This window comes from Cynocephalus volans, chromosome 10 (genome assembly GCF_027409185.1).
Source record: "Cynocephalus volans isolate mCynVol1 chromosome 10, mCynVol1.pri, whole genome shotgun sequence".
NCBI lineage: Eukaryota > Metazoa > Chordata > Mammalia > Dermoptera > Cynocephalidae > Cynocephalus > Cynocephalus volans.
In genome coordinates, this window is record NC_084469.1 from 659,270 (window position 1) to 677,914 (window position 18,645).

The 18,645-nt window shown below is 46.2% G+C and overlaps 2 protein-coding genes and 1 non-coding gene across 4 annotated transcripts; 2 read left to right on the forward strand and 1 right to left on the reverse strand.

The window, feature by feature from the left end:
* Positions 1-350: 350 nt before the first annotated feature.
* LOC134386973 (reticulophagy regulator 3-like) lies at positions 351-3,393 on the reverse strand. The gene is made up of 2 exons (XM_063109132.1): positions 3,136-3,393; positions 351-413 (listed from the first exon to the last, which is right to left on the reverse strand). Exons 1-2 carry the CDS (start codon positions 3,372-3,374, stop codon positions 407-409), a joined length of 246 nt encoding a protein of 81 aa, XP_062965202.1. The 5' UTR covers positions 3,375-3,393; the 3' UTR covers positions 351-406.
* A 371-nt stretch (positions 3,394-3,764) lies between these two features.
* Positions 3,765-8,804, forward strand: LOC134388312 (tubulin gamma-1 chain-like). 2 transcript variants are annotated; one of them, XM_063111251.1, is made up of 11 exons: positions 3,765-3,813; positions 4,119-4,231; positions 4,436-4,603; positions 5,604-5,699; positions 6,139-6,218; positions 6,671-6,797; positions 7,033-7,119; positions 7,241-7,390; positions 7,822-7,974; positions 8,057-8,218; positions 8,406-8,804. In XM_063111251.1, the coding sequence occupies exons 1-11, from the start codon at positions 3,765-3,767 to the stop codon at positions 8,601-8,603; spliced, it is 1,383 nt and encodes a 460-aa protein (XP_062967321.1). In that variant the 3' UTR covers positions 8,604-8,804. The 2 variants fall into 2 exon arrangements, with proteins under 2 accessions (XP_062967321.1, XP_062967322.1); XM_063111252.1 differs by having other exon boundaries at positions 5,604-5,672.
* A 7,339-nt stretch (positions 8,805-16,143) lies between these two features.
* Positions 16,144-16,250, forward strand: LOC134389752 (U6 spliceosomal RNA). The gene has a single exon (XR_010024729.1). It is a non-coding gene; the product is annotated as a U6 spliceosomal RNA (small nuclear RNA).
* The last annotated feature ends 2,395 nt before the right edge of the window (positions 16,251-18,645 follow it).

Genomic DNA, 18,645 nt, shown 5'->3' on the forward strand with positions numbered 1-18,645 from the left:
TTGCTCTAATTCTAACCTTTGAAGTCAGAATTGCTGTCTACCCTGAATCATTTCTCAGGTCTTTTTATTTTGGGGGGGTGGGGGAGGGAGGGAACACTTTTTTTGTGTGTGTGAAAAAAAAGATTCCACAATAACCCCCAAAAGTATAATACGGTTGACTCAGACTAGTGACTGTTAAAGCAGATCCCAACAGAGACCTCAAAAGGAAATCAGCTCGTGGACTACTCTTAAATCAATATCCCTAATTCAAAGACCACCCACCTAGAATCTCAGAAGCATAAACACTGGAAAGGAGCTCAGCAGTCATCTAGCCCTCTGTGAACCATGTACTCTTCGTAGAAGGAGGAGTGGAGGAGAGAGCTGGGAGGGAGTTCACACACATTTCCAGGGCTCATTTACCCTCCCCTTATCTCCTATAGTATGAATCAAACCAAAAAGTTACTCGAACTTGCTCTTTTCTGATCCTGTCAGGATATACTCTTGTTGCCTCTCATTTACAGATAGTATTGAGGCTAATGAAAATACAGGCTATTGGAAGGGAAGGCTTGACATTCCTATTATTATCCTAGAGATAATAACAGATCAGTGACCAGAAGAAATCTAAGCTGGAAGATCTCTGATATGGCTACCAGAATTTCTCTGGAACCTGAAAAAAAAAAAAAAAAGTGAAAGCCCTGAAATACTACAGTGACAAGGTACCTACATTTATCTCTCTCTTACGTTTTTTGTTTGTTTGTTTTTTAAGATGTAAGAGGGCACATTCACAGGTACAGAAAAACTGTGACGGAGAATACAGAACACTGAATTCTGATGATTTTTTTGTACCCCTATTCAATCTTCTAATACCTCAAAATGCATAAAACACTTCAGTTAATAATGTGCCATTATTCAAAACAAGTAATGAAAGAAAAATTAAGTATTTCAGATTTGATTTTTCTGACCTGAACTAATGATCTTCCTCCCTTTCCTAAACATTTAAAATATCTGAGAACTAAACAGTCACTCTTCAACATTCCTAAGTGAAATGTCAACACTCATACTCAATTTATGACAGTACTGGAATGTGAAGCCTAATTTTCACTTTAAACCTCAAACTACCTTCCAAGGAAGCTCATTTCCCCCAAACAATTCTATGAACTCCACTGCCAGAATACTCTATTCTCTGGGGTATTAACACTGTCTGTACCCTTCATAGGTATCAGTCCTCTCCATAAATGGCACATTCAACTGTTCTTTCAGTCTTATGAGTCACACCCTCATTTTCTTATATCTCTCCCCCACCTCCTTGGTGTGATGGGAATGTAAAAAGAGTAACTGTGTTCTGGATACACAGCAGGCAAGCTACCAGGAAATGCCAGAGATAACCAATCACGACAATGCCTTAAGAGACCCAGAGTACAAAAGGGGGTTCTGAGTGAGAGTCTTAAACAGCATATTAATAAGCTTAAGTGAACACTGTTGGAGACCAGCAAATTAAAACTAACTGTAACATTTCAAGATGTGTCCCAGTCACAGCAGCTCCTTATGTGTAGACCATGACCCCACATTCTGCTTCAAACATCTCTCTCAGGCAAGGGGCATGTGAATGGTCCCTCCTCAAAAATAACAACATACGTGCTAGCAAATCATTTGCATTAATAAATGTTTGGTTTAATATTCATTTAAGCCCTGATAAAGTTTTTTTTTTCCATCAGCCAGTCATCCTTTGATACAAACTGGCTTAATGAGGACCAACCTTCTTACTAGGGGTACAAATCTGACTGTGGGAAATGAAGTTTTGACTGGATAAACGCTCCTGAGTGAGGTTAAGGGTTTCTGACAGAGAGCAATGAGAGAGAAGTTGAAACCTGGGGGTCACAGAAGAAGCACTATCAAAAATGAGTGAAGAATGTAGTAGGAAAGTTTATCATCAAGTTTGCTAAAGACTTTGGAAGCAACAAAGGCCAGAGACTGCTCTGACACCTTTAACCCAGCTGTCCGTCAAACTTGGAGAGGATTAACTTAATAACTGAACACTATCTTCCGGTCAATGAACTTGGAACATTTGTTCTTCTCCAGCAAAATGAAAATCTTTCAGACAAAGGATAATGTGTGTTTTGATTTTAAAACCAAGAATTTTAATAGAAAAGCTATTTTTGGCAAAGACACATTAAAAAAAACAAAAAAACCCACATACTTTGTTGTTTCAGGTTTATCCAGAATAGTCTCATTTCATTCAGCTGTAGAAGCCCCCTACAAGTCAATTTCCTTGGAACTTCCCCTGTTATGAATAAATCCAAACTAACTAAGCTTGGTAGATCCTCTGAAGACCTACGTGCACTTTAGATGATGACAACTGACAGGAGCAGCAGTTCCATTTTCACAGAGCATGACACATACAGATACTTAAAGCGTATTTATAGTGCCACTTTTCCAGTTCAGGAGCACACACTATTAGACATCGTCAATATCCTTGCCTATAAACTGTGGCTATGGATGCCTAATTCTTTGGAACAGGGAGGAGTGGCAATGGAGGCTTTGAAAAGGGTGAAATCTCACAATCTATTTCATAACTGTTCTTTAAAAGCTTATAATTTTTCAAGTTGCTGCTTTGGTGGCTCACACTGACACTCAAGACTTCACAAACTTCCTTGACTGATCGAGAGGTTACTTAACATGCTAATTCATGCTAATCGCTCAAGCTTGTTTTCTTATCACACCTATGGATACCTTTTCAACATCTCACGCCTCCACTCCAACAGTAACTACTAAAATCTCCGAAGGGAGTCTTCAAACCACACTTGGGCAGGCAAGAAAAGGAAGGTAATTGCCTTAAAGGGACACAGCTTTCCCTGGCTAAAAAGAGGGGCTCTCGCTCACTGAGAGCGGCTCAAGATGTTACCAGAAGCTCCTGCCCACAGATGTGCGGGACGTGGGTGCGGGCGCAGGTGAAGCAGGGAAGACAGCTGGAAGGCCCTGGGAAGAACTGGGGTGCCAAAGCCTGGAGGCAGGATGGAGGAAGGAGGTGAGGCAAAATTAGGCAGGTACAGGAAGGAGCCACTGCAGCTAAGAAAACAGAGCAGGCGAGAGGTAGAGCCCTAGAGAAACCTGACGAATCCACGCCTCGGACGGTTGCCGCGGGTCCAGTTCTCTCACCAGAAAGCCGCGTTCAGCCCCAGGCACCACACGGCGCTCCTGGCTGGCCGCTCCCACACCAGGGCTGCCTGCACCCGACTCAGCAGAGGCTCGTAAGGCCCCAGCACCTCCACCAGGGCCCGCTGCGCCGCTTCAACCTGCTGGGCCCGCTCCCAGGAGCCTGACATGGCTCGGCGGCCCCTGAAAGTCGACCCTAAAGCAGGGCCTGGGGCCGCGGCCACCCTCTCAGCCTCCGCCATCTCCCCCCAGCAGCCACGACATCCGGGACCGCCGCCAGTCACAATAACACCAACTGCGCAGATGCGTGGTCCGGCGGAGGAGGCCTCCTCTCCCACAGTGCGCTTGCGCACAGGCTCAAGCACGTGTCCACCCAGAGAAGGGGAAGGACGCGGCGCCAAAGAATGTACCCCGCGCCGAGCGAGGAGCCCGGGCTGGAGCCGCGCACGCGCAATCTGTATGACTGAAGCCAAATAAATAAGGAACTGCCATTGCCAGAACCCAGTTCTCATTGGAGAGGAGAAAGCTCGTGGGTGGAGCGGATTATTTGGCGCCTGCGTCTTACAGCGAGCGGGCAGGCTTGTGACGGCGTTGCTGGCGGGAGCAGCTTCAACGCCCGAGCCTGAGGAGCGATGCCGAGGGAAATCATCACCCTACAGTTGGGCCAGTGCGGCAATCAGAGTGAGCGAACCTCCGGCCCCTCCACTTAGCCGGGTTCCTTAGATTCAATGGGCTCTCGCTGTGAGATCCTGGACTCCATCTGTCCTTCCCAGAATTGTAGTTCTCCGAAAGGCGGGACATCCCTGACCCAGTGTCCAGTTGCCCAACCCGAGGGGTCCTTCCTTACCCAGTCGCTGGCATACAGGAGCGAGTCCTGGGGCTTCACTTCTTATTCCTGGACCCAGGCGCTCCGCCCCCCAGTTCCTAATTGGAACCTGCCGAGGTCCAGATATCTTCTTTCTCCCCCGCCCGCCTCCTCCCCCCAGTTGGGTTCGAGTTCTGGAAACAACTGTGCGCCGAACATGGTATCAGCCCCGAGGGCATCGTGGAGGAATTCGCCACCGAGGGCACTGACCGCAAGGACGTCTTTTTCTACCAGGTGCCCCCAGCGACTTGTCCAGGGCCGGCCGTGGCCCGGGGGTCCCTGAAGGGAAGGGCAGCGGCCTGGTACTGGGAAATCCGCTGGGCAAAAGGGCCAGGCGGTTGGCTTGAGGAGGGAGGGCCGGCAGGAGCCAGTGTTGGGAGGACTGAGGACTGGGCAGGTCCTAGCCGATTGGGCCCCTTCCCGGACTCCCCTTGACAGGCGGACGATGAGCACTACATCCCCCGGGCGGTGTTGCTGGACCTGGAGCCCCGGGTGATCCACTCCATCCTCAACTCCCCCTATGCCAAGCTGTACAACCCAGAGAACATCTACCTGTCCGAGCATGGAGGAGGAGCTGGCAACAACTGGGCCAGTGGATTCTCCCAGGTCATTTGCTATTCCCTGGCAGGGCCCACAAGTCCCTGTGTGGCCGCAGGCCCTGTGACTTCTCAGAGAGATGAAACCAGATCAGGATGTATGAGAGCTGGAAGGAGAGAGACATGGCTGCAGGGAGTTAACTACATAATATTAAGAACCTGCACTAGCTGGTGCTGTGTGCCAGGCTATTCTAAGTGCTTTACATGTGTTAACTTATTTAAACCTCGGAGGTACTACAGGTTCACAGCCTCTTATCTGCCTTTCCAGAATCCAAAAAGCTCTGAAGCCAAAAGAGCAGCAAAACCAAATCTCAATGGAGACAGACTATTTTAGAGTTTCTGTCCATTTTATTGTTATTACTCATACCTTTCATTACAGAAATATTAATGTATTTGATTAATGCACCTCAGATCTCCTCTGGGGTTTTATTTAATATACATATATGTACCATATTATCTTTCTAAAATCTGAAATATTTTGAATTACAAAACATAACTGGCTCCAAGGATTTTAGATAAGGGTCTGTGGACCTCTATTATTACCTTCATTGTACAGAAGCGGAAACAGGCATAGAGAAATCAAGTAACGTGCCCAGAGGCACTCAGCTAAATGGGCTGCAGCTAATGTATGAACCCAGGTAGTCTGGGTATAGAGTGCTTGCTTTTAACCACTGTGCTGTACTGCCTCTCAATGTAGATTAAAAGCAGGGCAGGGGCCGGCCCATGGCTCACTCGGGAGAGAGTGGTGCTGACGACACCAAGGCCAAGGGTTCGGATCCCTGTATAGGGATGGCCGGTTAGCTCACTGGGAGAGTGTGGTGCTGACAACACCAAGTCAAGGGTTAAAATCCCCTTACCGGTCATCTTTTAAAAATAAAAGGCAGGGCACCTATGCTACAAAAAAGTACTTTCAGGTGCTATAAGGAGAATCAAGGGTGGCTATTCTGAGGTCAGGACCCTCATCACATGGTCCTATCCCACTCTGACCCCCCCCATGTCTGTCTGTACAGGGAGAGAAGATCCACGAAGACATTTTTGACATCATAGATCGGGAGGCAGATGGTAGTGACAGTCTAGAGGTAAGTGTCCCAGGAATGCTGGTGGGAGCCGACATAGGGAAGTCTTGGCAACACCCTTTAGAAGCTATCTATTCAGCACAAGACCCACCCATGTACCCTTTGCACTGTACAGAAGCTACTGGGCCTTGCTGGAGACAAGGCAGAGTCTCCTAAGCTGTACATGTAAAAGGACCGTAGGGGAAGGAAGGGCTCAGTAAGATAGGAGTCCAAGAAATTGTGGGGTGAAGGGCCAGCCTGTGGCTCACTTGGTAGAGTGTGGCGCTGATAACACCAAGGCTGCGGGTTCCGATCCCTAATAGGGATGGTTGGTTAGCTCACTTGGGAGAGCATGGTGTTGACAACACCAAGTCAAGGGTTAAGATCCCCTTACCAGTCATCTTTAAAGAAAAAAGAAATTGTGGGGGGTGAGTCCAGTTTGAAATTCTGCTACTAGATACCTGGACACTGTTGCCCATTCTCCATGCAGGGCTTTGTGCTGTGTCACTCCATCGCTGGGGGGACAGGCTCTGGCCTGGGCTCCTATCTCTTAGAACGGCTGAATGACAGGTAAGTCTGTGTTTGGGGGACTAGGAGGAGACATGTCCTCCAACTTGGTTTCCCAAGTGACTGGGAGGCCCTGCAGATAAACATCCCTATGTGCTGGAGTAGGAAAGAGCCCTTCTAGTCTCTCCTATAGTGAAGAAAGTGAAGTTACAACAACTGAGAACCCAATCACACTCCTAGTGGTGGGAATTGGAGCCTAGGATCTGGGCCAGGTACGAAGGTCCAGGGAGTGTGGCCAGATTAGGAGCTGGAACTCTAGATCCTAAGATGTCTCTCTGCCCTTCTCCCTTGGGGGTTACAGAGTTCCAAAAGTCAAGTTTCCCTTCTCTACTGATCCTGTGACCCACCCAATTTCCCCTTCCAGATTTAGCTGCTTTCCAGACAGGTGTTGGGGAACCTCATGTTCACCAAGCTCCAGTCTGTTGCCCTGATCTTTTTCTCCCAACCCCCACCAGGTACCCCAAGAAGCTGGTGCAGACGTACTCAGTGTTTCCCAACCAGGATGAGATGAGCGACGTGGTGGTACAACCTTACAACTCACTCCTCACGCTCAAGAGGCTGACCCAGAACGCAGACTGTGTGGTGAGTCCTGGATGCTACCTTTCCCCACTCCCAGTGTCCCTGTCGACTTATTCATCTTCATGCATTTAAAAAGCCCATTCTGAGCCCTCCTTTGCCAGAGGCCTGTGCAAGTCCCTTTTAGATGGGACTCTCTGGCCATGAGGCTCAAAGGAAATTAAGCTTCAGAGCCTAAGTTCAGGCGGGTTTCCTATTTTCACTGTTCCCATAAATCTGCCACCCTCTTTTGTCCCCCCAGGTGGTGCTGGACAACACAGCCCTGAACCGGATCGCCACAGACCGCCTGCACATCCAGAACCCGTCCTTCTCCCAGATCAACCAGCTGGTGAGCACCCACTACCCACTCCTGGACTCCTTTGGACTGGACACCCTCCTTGCTGGAGGGCCATCTGGGGAAGGGAGGCTCATCCAGGCCAAAGCCTATGAAGTGACACCCCTGCCCCCAGGTGTCCACCTTCATGTCGGCCAGCACGACCACCCTGCGCTACCCTGGCTACATGAACAACAACCTCATCGGCCTCATTGCCTCGCTCATTCCCACACCCCGGCTCCACTTCCTCATGACCGGCTACACCCCCCTCACCACGGACCAGTCAGTAAGAGCAACCCTCAGTGGACCTGGCAGGCCCCAACCTAGTCTCTCTCTTCCCCCCACTACCCCAGGAGCTGCCCTCTGCAGCTCCCAGAGGCTCTGCGCTCAGGCACAGATCTACAGCTTTCTTGCTGACATGCTCTCTGTCTTCCCATCTTCCTGTCTTCCCTCTGCCTTTGGCTCCTGCAGGGCTTGGGTTGTATGGAGTTGGGTTTTGCTACTGCACAAGGGCACGAGTTTGCTGAGCGGAGGAGGGCGAAGACCGTAATCCTGTGGCAGAGACTCAGTACAGACCTGAATCTAAAGACATTCCCCACAGAGACCCTCCTACCCCGAGTCTGATGGGAACATGTGTTGACCGCTGTTCTCTGTCCATGAATCAATGGACTGTGCCCTGAGTGCTGGCCTGGTCCCTGTGACCCACTGTCCCATCAGGTGGCTAGCGTAAGGAAGACCACGGTCCTAGATGTCATGAGGCGGCTGCTACAGCCCAAGAACGTGATGGTGTCCACAGGCCGGGACCGCCAGACCAACCACTGCTACATTGCCATCCTCAACATCATCCAGGGAGAGGTGGACCCCACCCAGGTGGGTGAGGCCCCTCAGTTCTACCCCCTGAACCTGCAGGCCTAGAGGAGAGGCTACCATCACCACTCCTGTGCCACCCCAGGTCCACAAGAGCCTGCAGAGGATCCGGGAACGGAAGTTGGCCAATTTCATCCCCTGGGGCCCAGCTAGCATCCAGGTGGCCCTGTCCAGGAAGTCTCCCTACCTGCCCTCAGCCCACCGTGTTAGCGGTCTGATGATGGCCAACCACACCAGCATCTCCTTGGTGAGTCTCGTAGTTTGCACCTTTTTTCCCCTAATTGGTTTCCTGATTGTGACTCACCTCTCTCCATCCCAGTTGCCCCTGCTTCCAGCTTTTTTGCTGTAGTACAGCCCAGCCTTGATTTCCTGGCTCTCTGGGCCACATTGTTTCTCAAAATTCTTTGTCACCCTTGCTTTCTGTTTACCCCAAGCTCTTTGAAAGGACCTGTCGTCAGTACGACAAGCTGAGGAAGCGGGAGGCATTCCTGGAGCAGTTCCGCAAGGAGGACATGTTCAAGGACAACTTTAATGAGATGGACACGTCCAGGGAGATTGTGCAGCAACTCATTGATGAGTACCATGCAGCCACACGGCCAGACTACATCTCCTGGGGCACCCAGGAGCAGTGAGTCCCCCAGGACAAGGACCCTCATCTGCCTTATTGGTTGGGCCAGGCCCCATCTGACTGACCACCCCCTCAGAGCACAGATCAGGGACCTCACACGTCTCTTTCTCATACACACACGTACACACATTCTCTGTTGGCCTGGGGACATGTTTACTTCTCCTCTTATGAGACTATCTTTAATAAAGCAGTGGACATAAATGAAGTCACTGGTCTCTTTGAAGGCTTTAGAAACCGGGCAAGGGGATGCCTGTTCTTTTACCATCACTCTGATGGAGTCCCTCCCCATTTCTAGCATCTTCAACTCTGAGCAAACGGTCTCCCCCAGATTTTCCTTCTGCCTAATTTTGGAGAACACAGGTGGGGTTTGACCTACCTGAAATTCCTTTCCAGGGTGAATAGGCCCACAGATATTACCTTGTTCTCTGTCTGGCCCCCTTTGGATCCCAGTTGCCTCTCACAAGTCACTATATTAGGTGAACATTCCACCCGTTTCATGTTCCCACATCAGAGAGTCCTGTTGATTACAAAACCTGTGGGCCTGAGGCCACCACCCCTACCACTAGGCCCTGGGCAAGCAATGGAATCAGACCGGCTACCTTTAAGCTTCTTGCAAACAGGGTGGTGCTGGAAAGACAGTCCAGGAGATCCACTAGTTTCAGGCAGCTGGAGTCTAGGAACATCAAGTCAAGAGGACAAATTTATTCTTTTATTTTATTGTTTCCATATAATGTATGTTTGTTTGTTTGTTTATTTATTTATGATTCTTAGAAAAGTATAACAAAGTTTGCAAACCTTTATCTAGACTGACCAAGAAAAAAAGAGAGAAGACAGAAATTACTAAGATCAGAAATAAAAGCAAGGGGCTGGCCCGTGGCTCACTCGGGAGAGTGCGGTGCTGATAACACCAAGGCCATGGGTTCGGATCCTATATGTAGGGATGGCCGGTTCGCTCACGGGCTGAGCGTGGTGCTGACAACACCAAGTCAAGGGTTAAGATCCCCTTACCGGTCATCTTAAAAAAAAAAAAAAAAAAGAAAGAAAGAAAGAAAGAAAAGCAGGGGCGTGGTAGAGCAGTTGCTTCTATTATGCTGGAGTGGGCTTTGAGGAGAGAAATGTCCTCCTCTTTTTCTGGTTTTTGCTGGTGACTCTCCTTGTGTCACTGCAGTTGAGTGTCTGGTGGGCTGCCTGCATGGTGGCTCTGGCTACTGTTGTGTTGAGCCAGTTTTGCAGCAGCCGTGGCTGTGGTGGGCCGTCCATGTGGAAGTGGTGTTTTTGGCATGCTCCTTGCCTGCTTCCAGGCGGGGAATGCTGCCCTCTGTTCCTGCCTAGTGTCCCGGGTGTGCTCTGTTTCTTCAAGAGGCCAAATTGAAAACCTGGACTGCAAGCAGGGTCAAAAGTTTTTCCACAGCTAAGGCACCATATTTCTGTTCTCAGATGGTCTCCAGTTATTTAAAGGACAGCGACTTCCACTTCTGGTCAAAGACTGTAGGGAAGTACTTGATTTAGGAGCCTAAATCTTCAGGATCGAAAGGGCAAAGCAGCTTCTTCTTAGTCTGTGGTGGATTGTCCGGGCCCCATTAGGGTCTTATATACCCTAAAGGTGAGGATTACAGTGATGGCTAATATGCATGCATACACTGTGATAAGTACATTCTTTTGTTTAATCCTCATGACAACCTTACGAAGTGGTAGACATTATTATTAATCTCATTTTATAAATGAGGAAACTGAGGCCAACAGACTTAGATTCAAACCCTGGTTTGACTGACTGGTATCTGTGTTCCTAACCATTGCACGGTCCTGCCTTTTGTGATAGTTTATAGGCTGGTGTAGAATCATCCTATTTCTGAGGACTTTTGGAGTCCCTGGATGAGCTCATGATTGTCAGAGGTTGTGGCACGTTGAATACCTGTGTAGAGAGGGTAGATTGTATCCTTGGAGTAGGGGTAAGGGGTGTCAGCCTCAACTGGCCTAAATATACTTACAAAGTGTCCCCATCACCCAAGTCAGGGTAATTGGCAACTTCTGCCTGCCCTCAGGATGTCTGGGGTCAAAACCAGAGGGTCAGGCTGAGTGGATCAGAAGGATTGGGGCTGGCAGAGCTCAGCACAAGGGTGAAACACCAGCCCAAGAAAGTTTCTGCCACTCTTACTGGGGCTGAAGAGTACTGAGGAACTTTGGGCAAATTGAGATCCCCCCCCCTTTTTACATTAGAGCATACTTGCTCACTATTGGCCTGGGGATATACTTTTCCTCCCATGAACCATTTATCTTTAATAAAGCTCTGCATGTGAACAGAGTGAGCACTATACAGGTCAGACCCCTATGAACAGAGGGGATCCTTGTAGGACTGATGCACAGACAGGCAGTCAGAAGCCAGGCCCTGGGTTGCCTGAGGGATGGCAGGGAGGCCACAAGCCTGTCACCATTGCAGTCAAAGCAGCCAGGCTGTCACTATCAGTTGCCAGTGTCTGCAGGGGGCTGACTCAGGGAGAGCCAGCCTGGTTGGTATCAACCAGCTGCCTGTTCTCTCAGTAGGGAGGAAGATGACTTCAGCAAAAACCAGTGTACACCTGGTCCCTTCTCAGCTTCACTTCCTCCTTCTGCACCACTGGGTACCTGGTCTCAGTTCTCTCCCTTAACTGCCCCCGCCCCTGATGACCAACCTTTCTTCACTTGGGGCATGTGCAGGAATAGCTAGTGATGAGTGGGGGGTCATGAGCTGGCAAATGTAGAGAGGCTGGTACATATTAATGGCCAGCTGGCCCACTTCCAGGCCACAAGCAGGTCCTCCTTTGCAAGATTCTGTTAGGCAGAATGTAGAGTCCCAGGCAGGAAGAAATACCCAGGTAGTCCAGAGTAAAAGCCATGTCTAGATAGTACTACAGTCACCAACCCAGAGGGGTGAATAAATACCCTGGGAGGGAGAAATGGATCCGCAAAGATGTCTCCTTTTTCTGACTGCTGAGCACCAGGCATTGTAAGAACAGACTCACACTTCAATGCCAACTTCAGAACCAGGTCCCTCCCACAAGGCTATTTCCAGATCAACCATCACCCCACACCAGTGCAGCCCCTCCCTGTTCTTGGCCAGCAGCAAAACCCAAAGTGTGTCAACTAGAGGGCAGTGGGAGGCCAGGTGGAAAGGGAAGGAAGCCTCTGGGAATCAGGGCAGCAGGTGGTGCTGGTATTGAAAAGTCCCTGTGGTCTGAGAAACTACAAGCCACAGAGATAACTGTCCCTGCTGAGAGACAAGCGTTGCTGTGGAAAAGTTGGAGAGAAAGCAGAATGCTCAAGCCTGGAACAGGAACTTCTTCTTGACTAAAGGAATAAGAGGAAATTAGCCATTTAAAGGTAATGTTCCCAGAACACTCCATTGTCATGTGACCCCAGGGACTCTCGAACATGCATGAGACAAATCTGTAGCAGGAAGCACATAACCAAAAACAGAGTTGTGTGAAGGAATCTGAAACTTACGGATCGCAACTTTGGGAAGCATATTGAGATGAGGTAAAGAGGTGACAAGCACAGTGGGCACACACACTGGACAAAGTGTTTGGTGGGTCAGTCTAGTAAGCCTTATCCATGGTCTCTTCCAGTTTGCAAACATTCTAGATCTCCCTAGAATTGGGCACTCAGTGGAGAGTCAGTTACAATCCAACATACAGTACACTGTCCAGCAATGCCCATCTCCAACACTTGCTCCCTTTCCATTCCCTCTCAGGCATCTTAAGCAGGGAAGGGGCTGCCCTAGAAAAGTAACGAAACATTTTCAATCGACATTCTGGTTAAACAACTCATCATTTACAAGTTTTAATTAAATTCCACAGGGCCAAATAACCACAGTGTAAGAGGTAGAATCAAGTTTCTTGCAAAGCTACAGGCCCCGGCAGTTAGAGTCCAACAACCCATGAGACCCAGTTGGAAATGTCCTCCTCATATCTCACTGGCATTATTATCTTAGTGATGCTGGCCATGGAAGCTGGAGGTAGCAATTCTTCCCTCCAACCCTCAAATCCATTACTGAGTTATTAATAGGGGACCAACTCATTCTGGTTTTAGCACTGAAACTTTGACTCCTGAGAAACCCCTCAGATTTGGTTTTAAAAATGAAATGCCCACATTCCCTCAGTCATAGGAAAATTAGGACAGTTGGTCACCCCAAATTAAAGAACACCACAGAGAATGACTGGAAAATCTTGAAGCAGTATGTATGAGGGATTAGGGCTGAATTAAGGCCTGGTAGACATTTGTTCATAAATTAAGCAAGCTTTTATTAAAAACAGAGACCGAGTTGCCCATCACTAAGCTTCCTAATGAACCCAACTTAAAGAGGCTCCCAATTTTATTGGAGAGGGGAAGTAGCATTGTTGCCATCTGTACAGCATTTTACCCTGCATGATGCACTTTCTCAAGCATGAATCATCTGGGCCCTTAGAGGGAGGATTTTTGTCATTTATCATCATAGGGAAATGGGCTCAGGAAGGTTAAGTAACTTGTCCAAGACCACACAGCTGTTAAGTGAAAGACACACTTGACCTCAGGTCCTCTGGCTCCAAATCAATTCTTTCTGCCACACCCAGTGTCTAAGAAGTGCTCAGAGGTTTCCTGTGGCCTGAATGGCAGTTGCAAATTCTTGAGCTGAGAAGGAATGTGATGAAATCTGTATTTTAGGATGGTTAGTTTGGAACTGGCTTGAAGAGTAAATTGGTACCATTTAGTGTGAAGTGAAAAAGCATTCAGTGGTATTTCATTTTTGTTTAAAAAATATGGATATAGAGTTATCCTTCAGTATGTGGGAGATTGGTTCTAGGATCTCCCTTAGACACCAAAATTCATGGATGCTCAAGCCCCTGATATAAAATGGGGTAGTATCTGCATATTACCAATGCATATCCTTCTGTGAACTTTAAGTCATCTTTAGATAACTTATAATACCTAATACAACGTAAATGCTATGGAGGGCCAGCCTGTGGCTCACTCGGGAGAGTGTGGTGCTGATGGCACCAAGGCCGCGGGTTCGGATCCCTATATAGCGATGGCCGGTTCGCTCACTTGGGAGAGCGTGGTGCTGACGACACCAAGTCAAGGGTTAAGATCCCCTTACCGGTCATCTTACAAAAAAAAAAAAAAGTAAATGCTATGTAAATAGTTGTTATACGGTATTGATTAGGGGATAAAGACAAGAAAAAAGTCTGTATACTTTCGGTACAGACGAAAGTTTTTTTCAAATATTTTTGATCTGTGGTTGGTTGAATCTCCAGATGTGGAACCCACAAATATGGAGGGCCGACTATATAGAAAGAGATAAAGATCGATATATATAGAGAGATGGAAAGAAGACTGAAAACAAGTATAATAAAATATTAATAGGAGTTACATTTGGCCAGTGGTATTATATGTATGTTTTTCTATATTTTCCAAATGGTCTGTGATGGATATATTTTACTTTGATAACCAGAAAAAATAAGTTTTAAGCGTAAATGAGCAGAAGTGTAAACAGGAAGAGCAACCAGAGGTAAAGAGCCCACACATGGATAATGCCAATAAAATAGATATGAAAAACAGATGCCAATAACAGAACAGAAGAAGAAACCTATGGTGTTATCCCACCAAGATCAAGGGTTCGGATCCCCGTGCCAGCCAGCCACCAAAAAAACAGAAGAAGAAGCAACCTAATTGCTTGGGGGTGGATACATCTTATTTCTCACGGATTCTTACCCTCTATCTGAAAACTATGGGAGACATGAGAGTTTAGGATTATTTCAAAATCAAGTGGATATATTTGATTCAAGTTTAGAATTCCATAAGAATAGCAAGCAAGGAAAGAAGCTCACTATTTTTCATATTATGGACAAGAAAAAAGTTAACATCCTAAATTAACTTTTTATAATATATTGCATTAGTATACAATTAACATACAATATATATACAGCCCTGCACTGCTTAACGAAAGATCAATTCTGAGAGATGTGTCATTAGGCAATTTTGTCACTGTATGGACATCATGGAGTGTATTTACACAAACCTAGAAGGTATAGCCTAATTCACACCTAGGCTATGTGGAATAACCTACTGCTCCCAGGCTACACACCTATGCAGCATGTTACTGTATCAAATACTGTAGGCAATTGTAACACAATGGTAAGTATTTGTCTATCTAAACATACCTAAACATGAACAAGGTAATGCTTTGTACTACTGTGAAGGTTCCGATGTCACTAGGCGATAGGAATGTTTCAGCTCCATGATAATCTATGGCACTATCATTGAGTATGTGGTCTATTGTGGGCCAAAACGTCATTGTGAGGCACATGACTGTATTTATAATGTTTATAATATTTACAATTAATATACAATATCTATATATTAATATACAATATAAACGGATATGAAAAATTTTAACAAAACTATTAAAGTGATGGATAGTTAAATACTTAAAAAGCTAGAGAGGGATTGCTGAAAGTATATAATTTTTGCATGTCATCATGTTTTATTCTTGTGGTTTTTCAAATTAAATAAAATGTCTCAAAGTTGTTCAATTTTAAGTGCTATATGTATACAAAACAATATTGAAAATACAAATCCATATTGAAAATATTGCTGAGCATTGCCTGTACATCAAGCACTGTTCTAAGCACTCTGCATATACCAGTAGAGCTCATTTAATTTCCACAACCACCGTACGGACAGGCGCTGCTATATCCCAGTTTTTACAAACAGGAAACTGACACTGAGAGGAAAGTGAGACTCAGGGTCACACAGAGAGTCAGTGGTCGAGGTAGGTTTCTCAGCTTTCCTAGAAAGAGAAAACTTAGGAGGAGTCACGATAACTGCCAAATATTGATGGGCTGTCAATTGCAAGAGGTGGGGGGACGTATTCTGTGACACTCTAGGAGCAGAACAAGGACCACTGGAGAGAACTACATTGGGGCAGATTACAGCTCCCCAGCAGAAAGAATTTCCACATGAGCAATACTGTCCCCGGGCAGATGAGTGGCTCTGAGGACTATGAATCCCCCTCCACTGAACTCAGCAAGTTCTGCATGAGGGCTTGCCTGCAATAGACAGATCCATTTATTTATCCCGAGTAAAGGAAAGGGCACTCTGGAGAGCCAAGTTCACGTACAGTTATGTACATGACTCACAGGTGAGCCTGTCAAGTTTTGATTCACAGTCTACTTACTCTTACTTGGGACAAAATTCTAAACTGCTTAGGTGTGTAAATTCCTAGACCAACACAAATTTGAAGGAGAAAGGAAGGGCTAGTAGGGACTCTAAAGTAAAATCAGTTAGGAACAGAGCTATCATCCTGATAAGGAGAGATATTACGAAAAGCAAAAGCAATAAGCAGCCATTTGGCTTAGGGGCAAACATACCTTCAAAGGAGTCTGGGGCAGTGCAGCAAAATAGAAATGTTGGTGCTCATGGCACATGCCTTGAGTCGATAGGAAAGATTAAATTTTGTTCAGTATAATCCATTTAAGAAAGGAGACATAAATAATATATTTTACAAATATTTCCATTGAAAATAGTTGTTAGTGCTAGGTTTGGCAGCACATGAACTAAAATTGGAATGATACAGAGAAGATTAGCATGGCCCCTGTGCAAGGATGACATGCAAATTCGTGAAGTGTTCCATATTTTTCAAACAATCCAATTAAAAAATGGGCAAAGGAGCTGAATACACATTTTTCAAAGGAAAAAAAGAAAAAGGAAGGAAGGAAGGAAAGAAGGAAGGAATGAGGGGAAGGAGGGAGGAAGGGAGGAAGGAGACCACACACTAATACATTGAACTTTCAGAAGGAAAGAACAAATCTATGGTTACTAGAGGTGGGAGTGGGGGAGGGAGAGGAGGGTTGAGGAGGCATCAGGTAAGGGGCATAAAGAATAATTACAATTTGTAATAACGAATATGCTAATAATATTGACTCGATCATCACACGTTGCACACAGGTAATGGTAGTTAATGCTGTACCCCCAAAATATGTACAATCAATTATGCTTCAATAAAGAAGAAAAGAAAAGAATTTTTAAATGTTTTGAGTTATGGGACCTAGACAGATAAGCCTGGTTATCTGGAAAATGTTTTAAGTTTCTTATCTACATGGGACATCTTTTTTTTTTTTTTTTTTCCTGATAAAAATGAAAGGGTAAAACAATGAGAATCCACTGCTTTTCCACTGCAAGAGGCAGCAACCTTCCTCAGGGCTACTGAAACTCTGTTCACTGTTTTCCTGGCAATTCCCCCTCCATATTGTAATAATGATGATTCACTTCCCCGCCTTCCCTGCTGGCCTATGCATTTCTTATGAGCTGGGACAGTGTCTTTTATCTCTGTTTCTCTGATATTTACTGCAAGTCCTGCACATTGTAGCTGTTCAACATTTGTTGAACAGATGAAAGAGTGATGTCAAAGCTGTAGCTTCTACTCGCCATTAAAAAACTTGCCACGTAATCAAATAATACTGTATGCCAGGACAAATTCATGTGTTCACCACATTTGCCTACAGGTCAGGGATATTGAGACTTTAATACTAGATGGTTTTCAGAGAGGACTTGGAAAAGTGGGGGGTGAGATGTAATTTCTGCCACCAGAAATAAATTTTTTTAAAAATTCCTTTAATGTATGATATAAGTAAAGGTATTCCAACATTCTTACACCGAGTAGCTTATGGTATTAAGAACCAAATGGCTTGATGTAGCTGAATTTCTGATATTTGATCCTTTGGAAGTTTTCCTAATGGATACATTATACAAGGTGCCATTAGCACCTGAATGGAAACAAACTAGTGACTATGAGGATTTTATTTCCTACAAGATCAAAAAATAGTCATGAATCATGAACTGGATCTGTAGACAGTTGCACAAAACAGATTATCAGCAGAAGATATGGCAGTTCCAAGGCCCAACCCGCCGAGTCAGGGGTGGTCAGAACTGGCACAGCTGGAAGGTCACCCACAGGACAAAACAGAGTTGCCAACTGGATGTGTTCCTCTAAGACAACTTTGCAATAACAAAGGAGCACAGCCACGGTCAAGAGATGACCAGAAACAGGTGGTGAGGAGTAGAGGAAGATCCTTGAGGGATCACCAACCTACACCCTGGACCCCACGGATGGAAATGAATCACAAGAGCACTGGCCACAGGGATGGTATCAGAAAATACCAGGCCTGCAAGGTTCATGAAAAAGGTGATGTAGTGATTAACAGAATAGGGTCAAGGGGCTCAAGAAGGCCAGACTACTACTTCTGCTTCTAAGACACAACCATAGCAAAACAGCTCAAGAGGGTTCCCTACCCAGAGCCAGGGGACAATCTTCAACTGAAGTCTAGTGTAGTCCCTGGAAATCCTTGTGACCTGGCCCCCTCACAAACTGTAAATTGAATCAGGACTGAGAATAATCTGATACTCTGTCCACTCTGGCAGCTATGTTCAGTGACCTCCCCACAGTGACCGTTCTATTCCTAGCAGCTATTTGTCTGCATGCACCGTGGTTGTCACTGGCTCACTCAGCAAGTTCCTGAATACTACCTCCAACCCATATGTGTGTGCATGCCTCAGGTAACTACTGTTATCAGATGATGTAGCAGCTGTTGATCCGTAGGCCCTGGGCTAACAAATTGAGTATTACCACACTGCCATAGTGCATTCATTTATTTCCCTGCCACGTGAACAACAGGCCCCTGTAAATGCATGTGTTCCTTCTGCTTTGCTCCACACCAATATTTCTTAACCTTTGCCGATTAATGAATCTGTCTGAAAATCTGCTATAGACCTTTCCCCAGAAAAAGAATACAGATATTAATTAACAAATAGTTTCCCTTTTTTTCTTTTTTCGGTGGCTGCCGGTACAGATATCGAACCCTGGACCTTGGTATTATCGGCACCACGCTCTAACCAACTGAGCTAACCTGCCGGTCTATCAATTTGCAAACTGTTTCAAGATGTTCTTGATTCATAAAGCCCGTCCTTGGGATCCCAACCCAATGCTAACAACTCCCGATGGTAAGAAATGAAGATACTTCTTAACAGACAGGCAG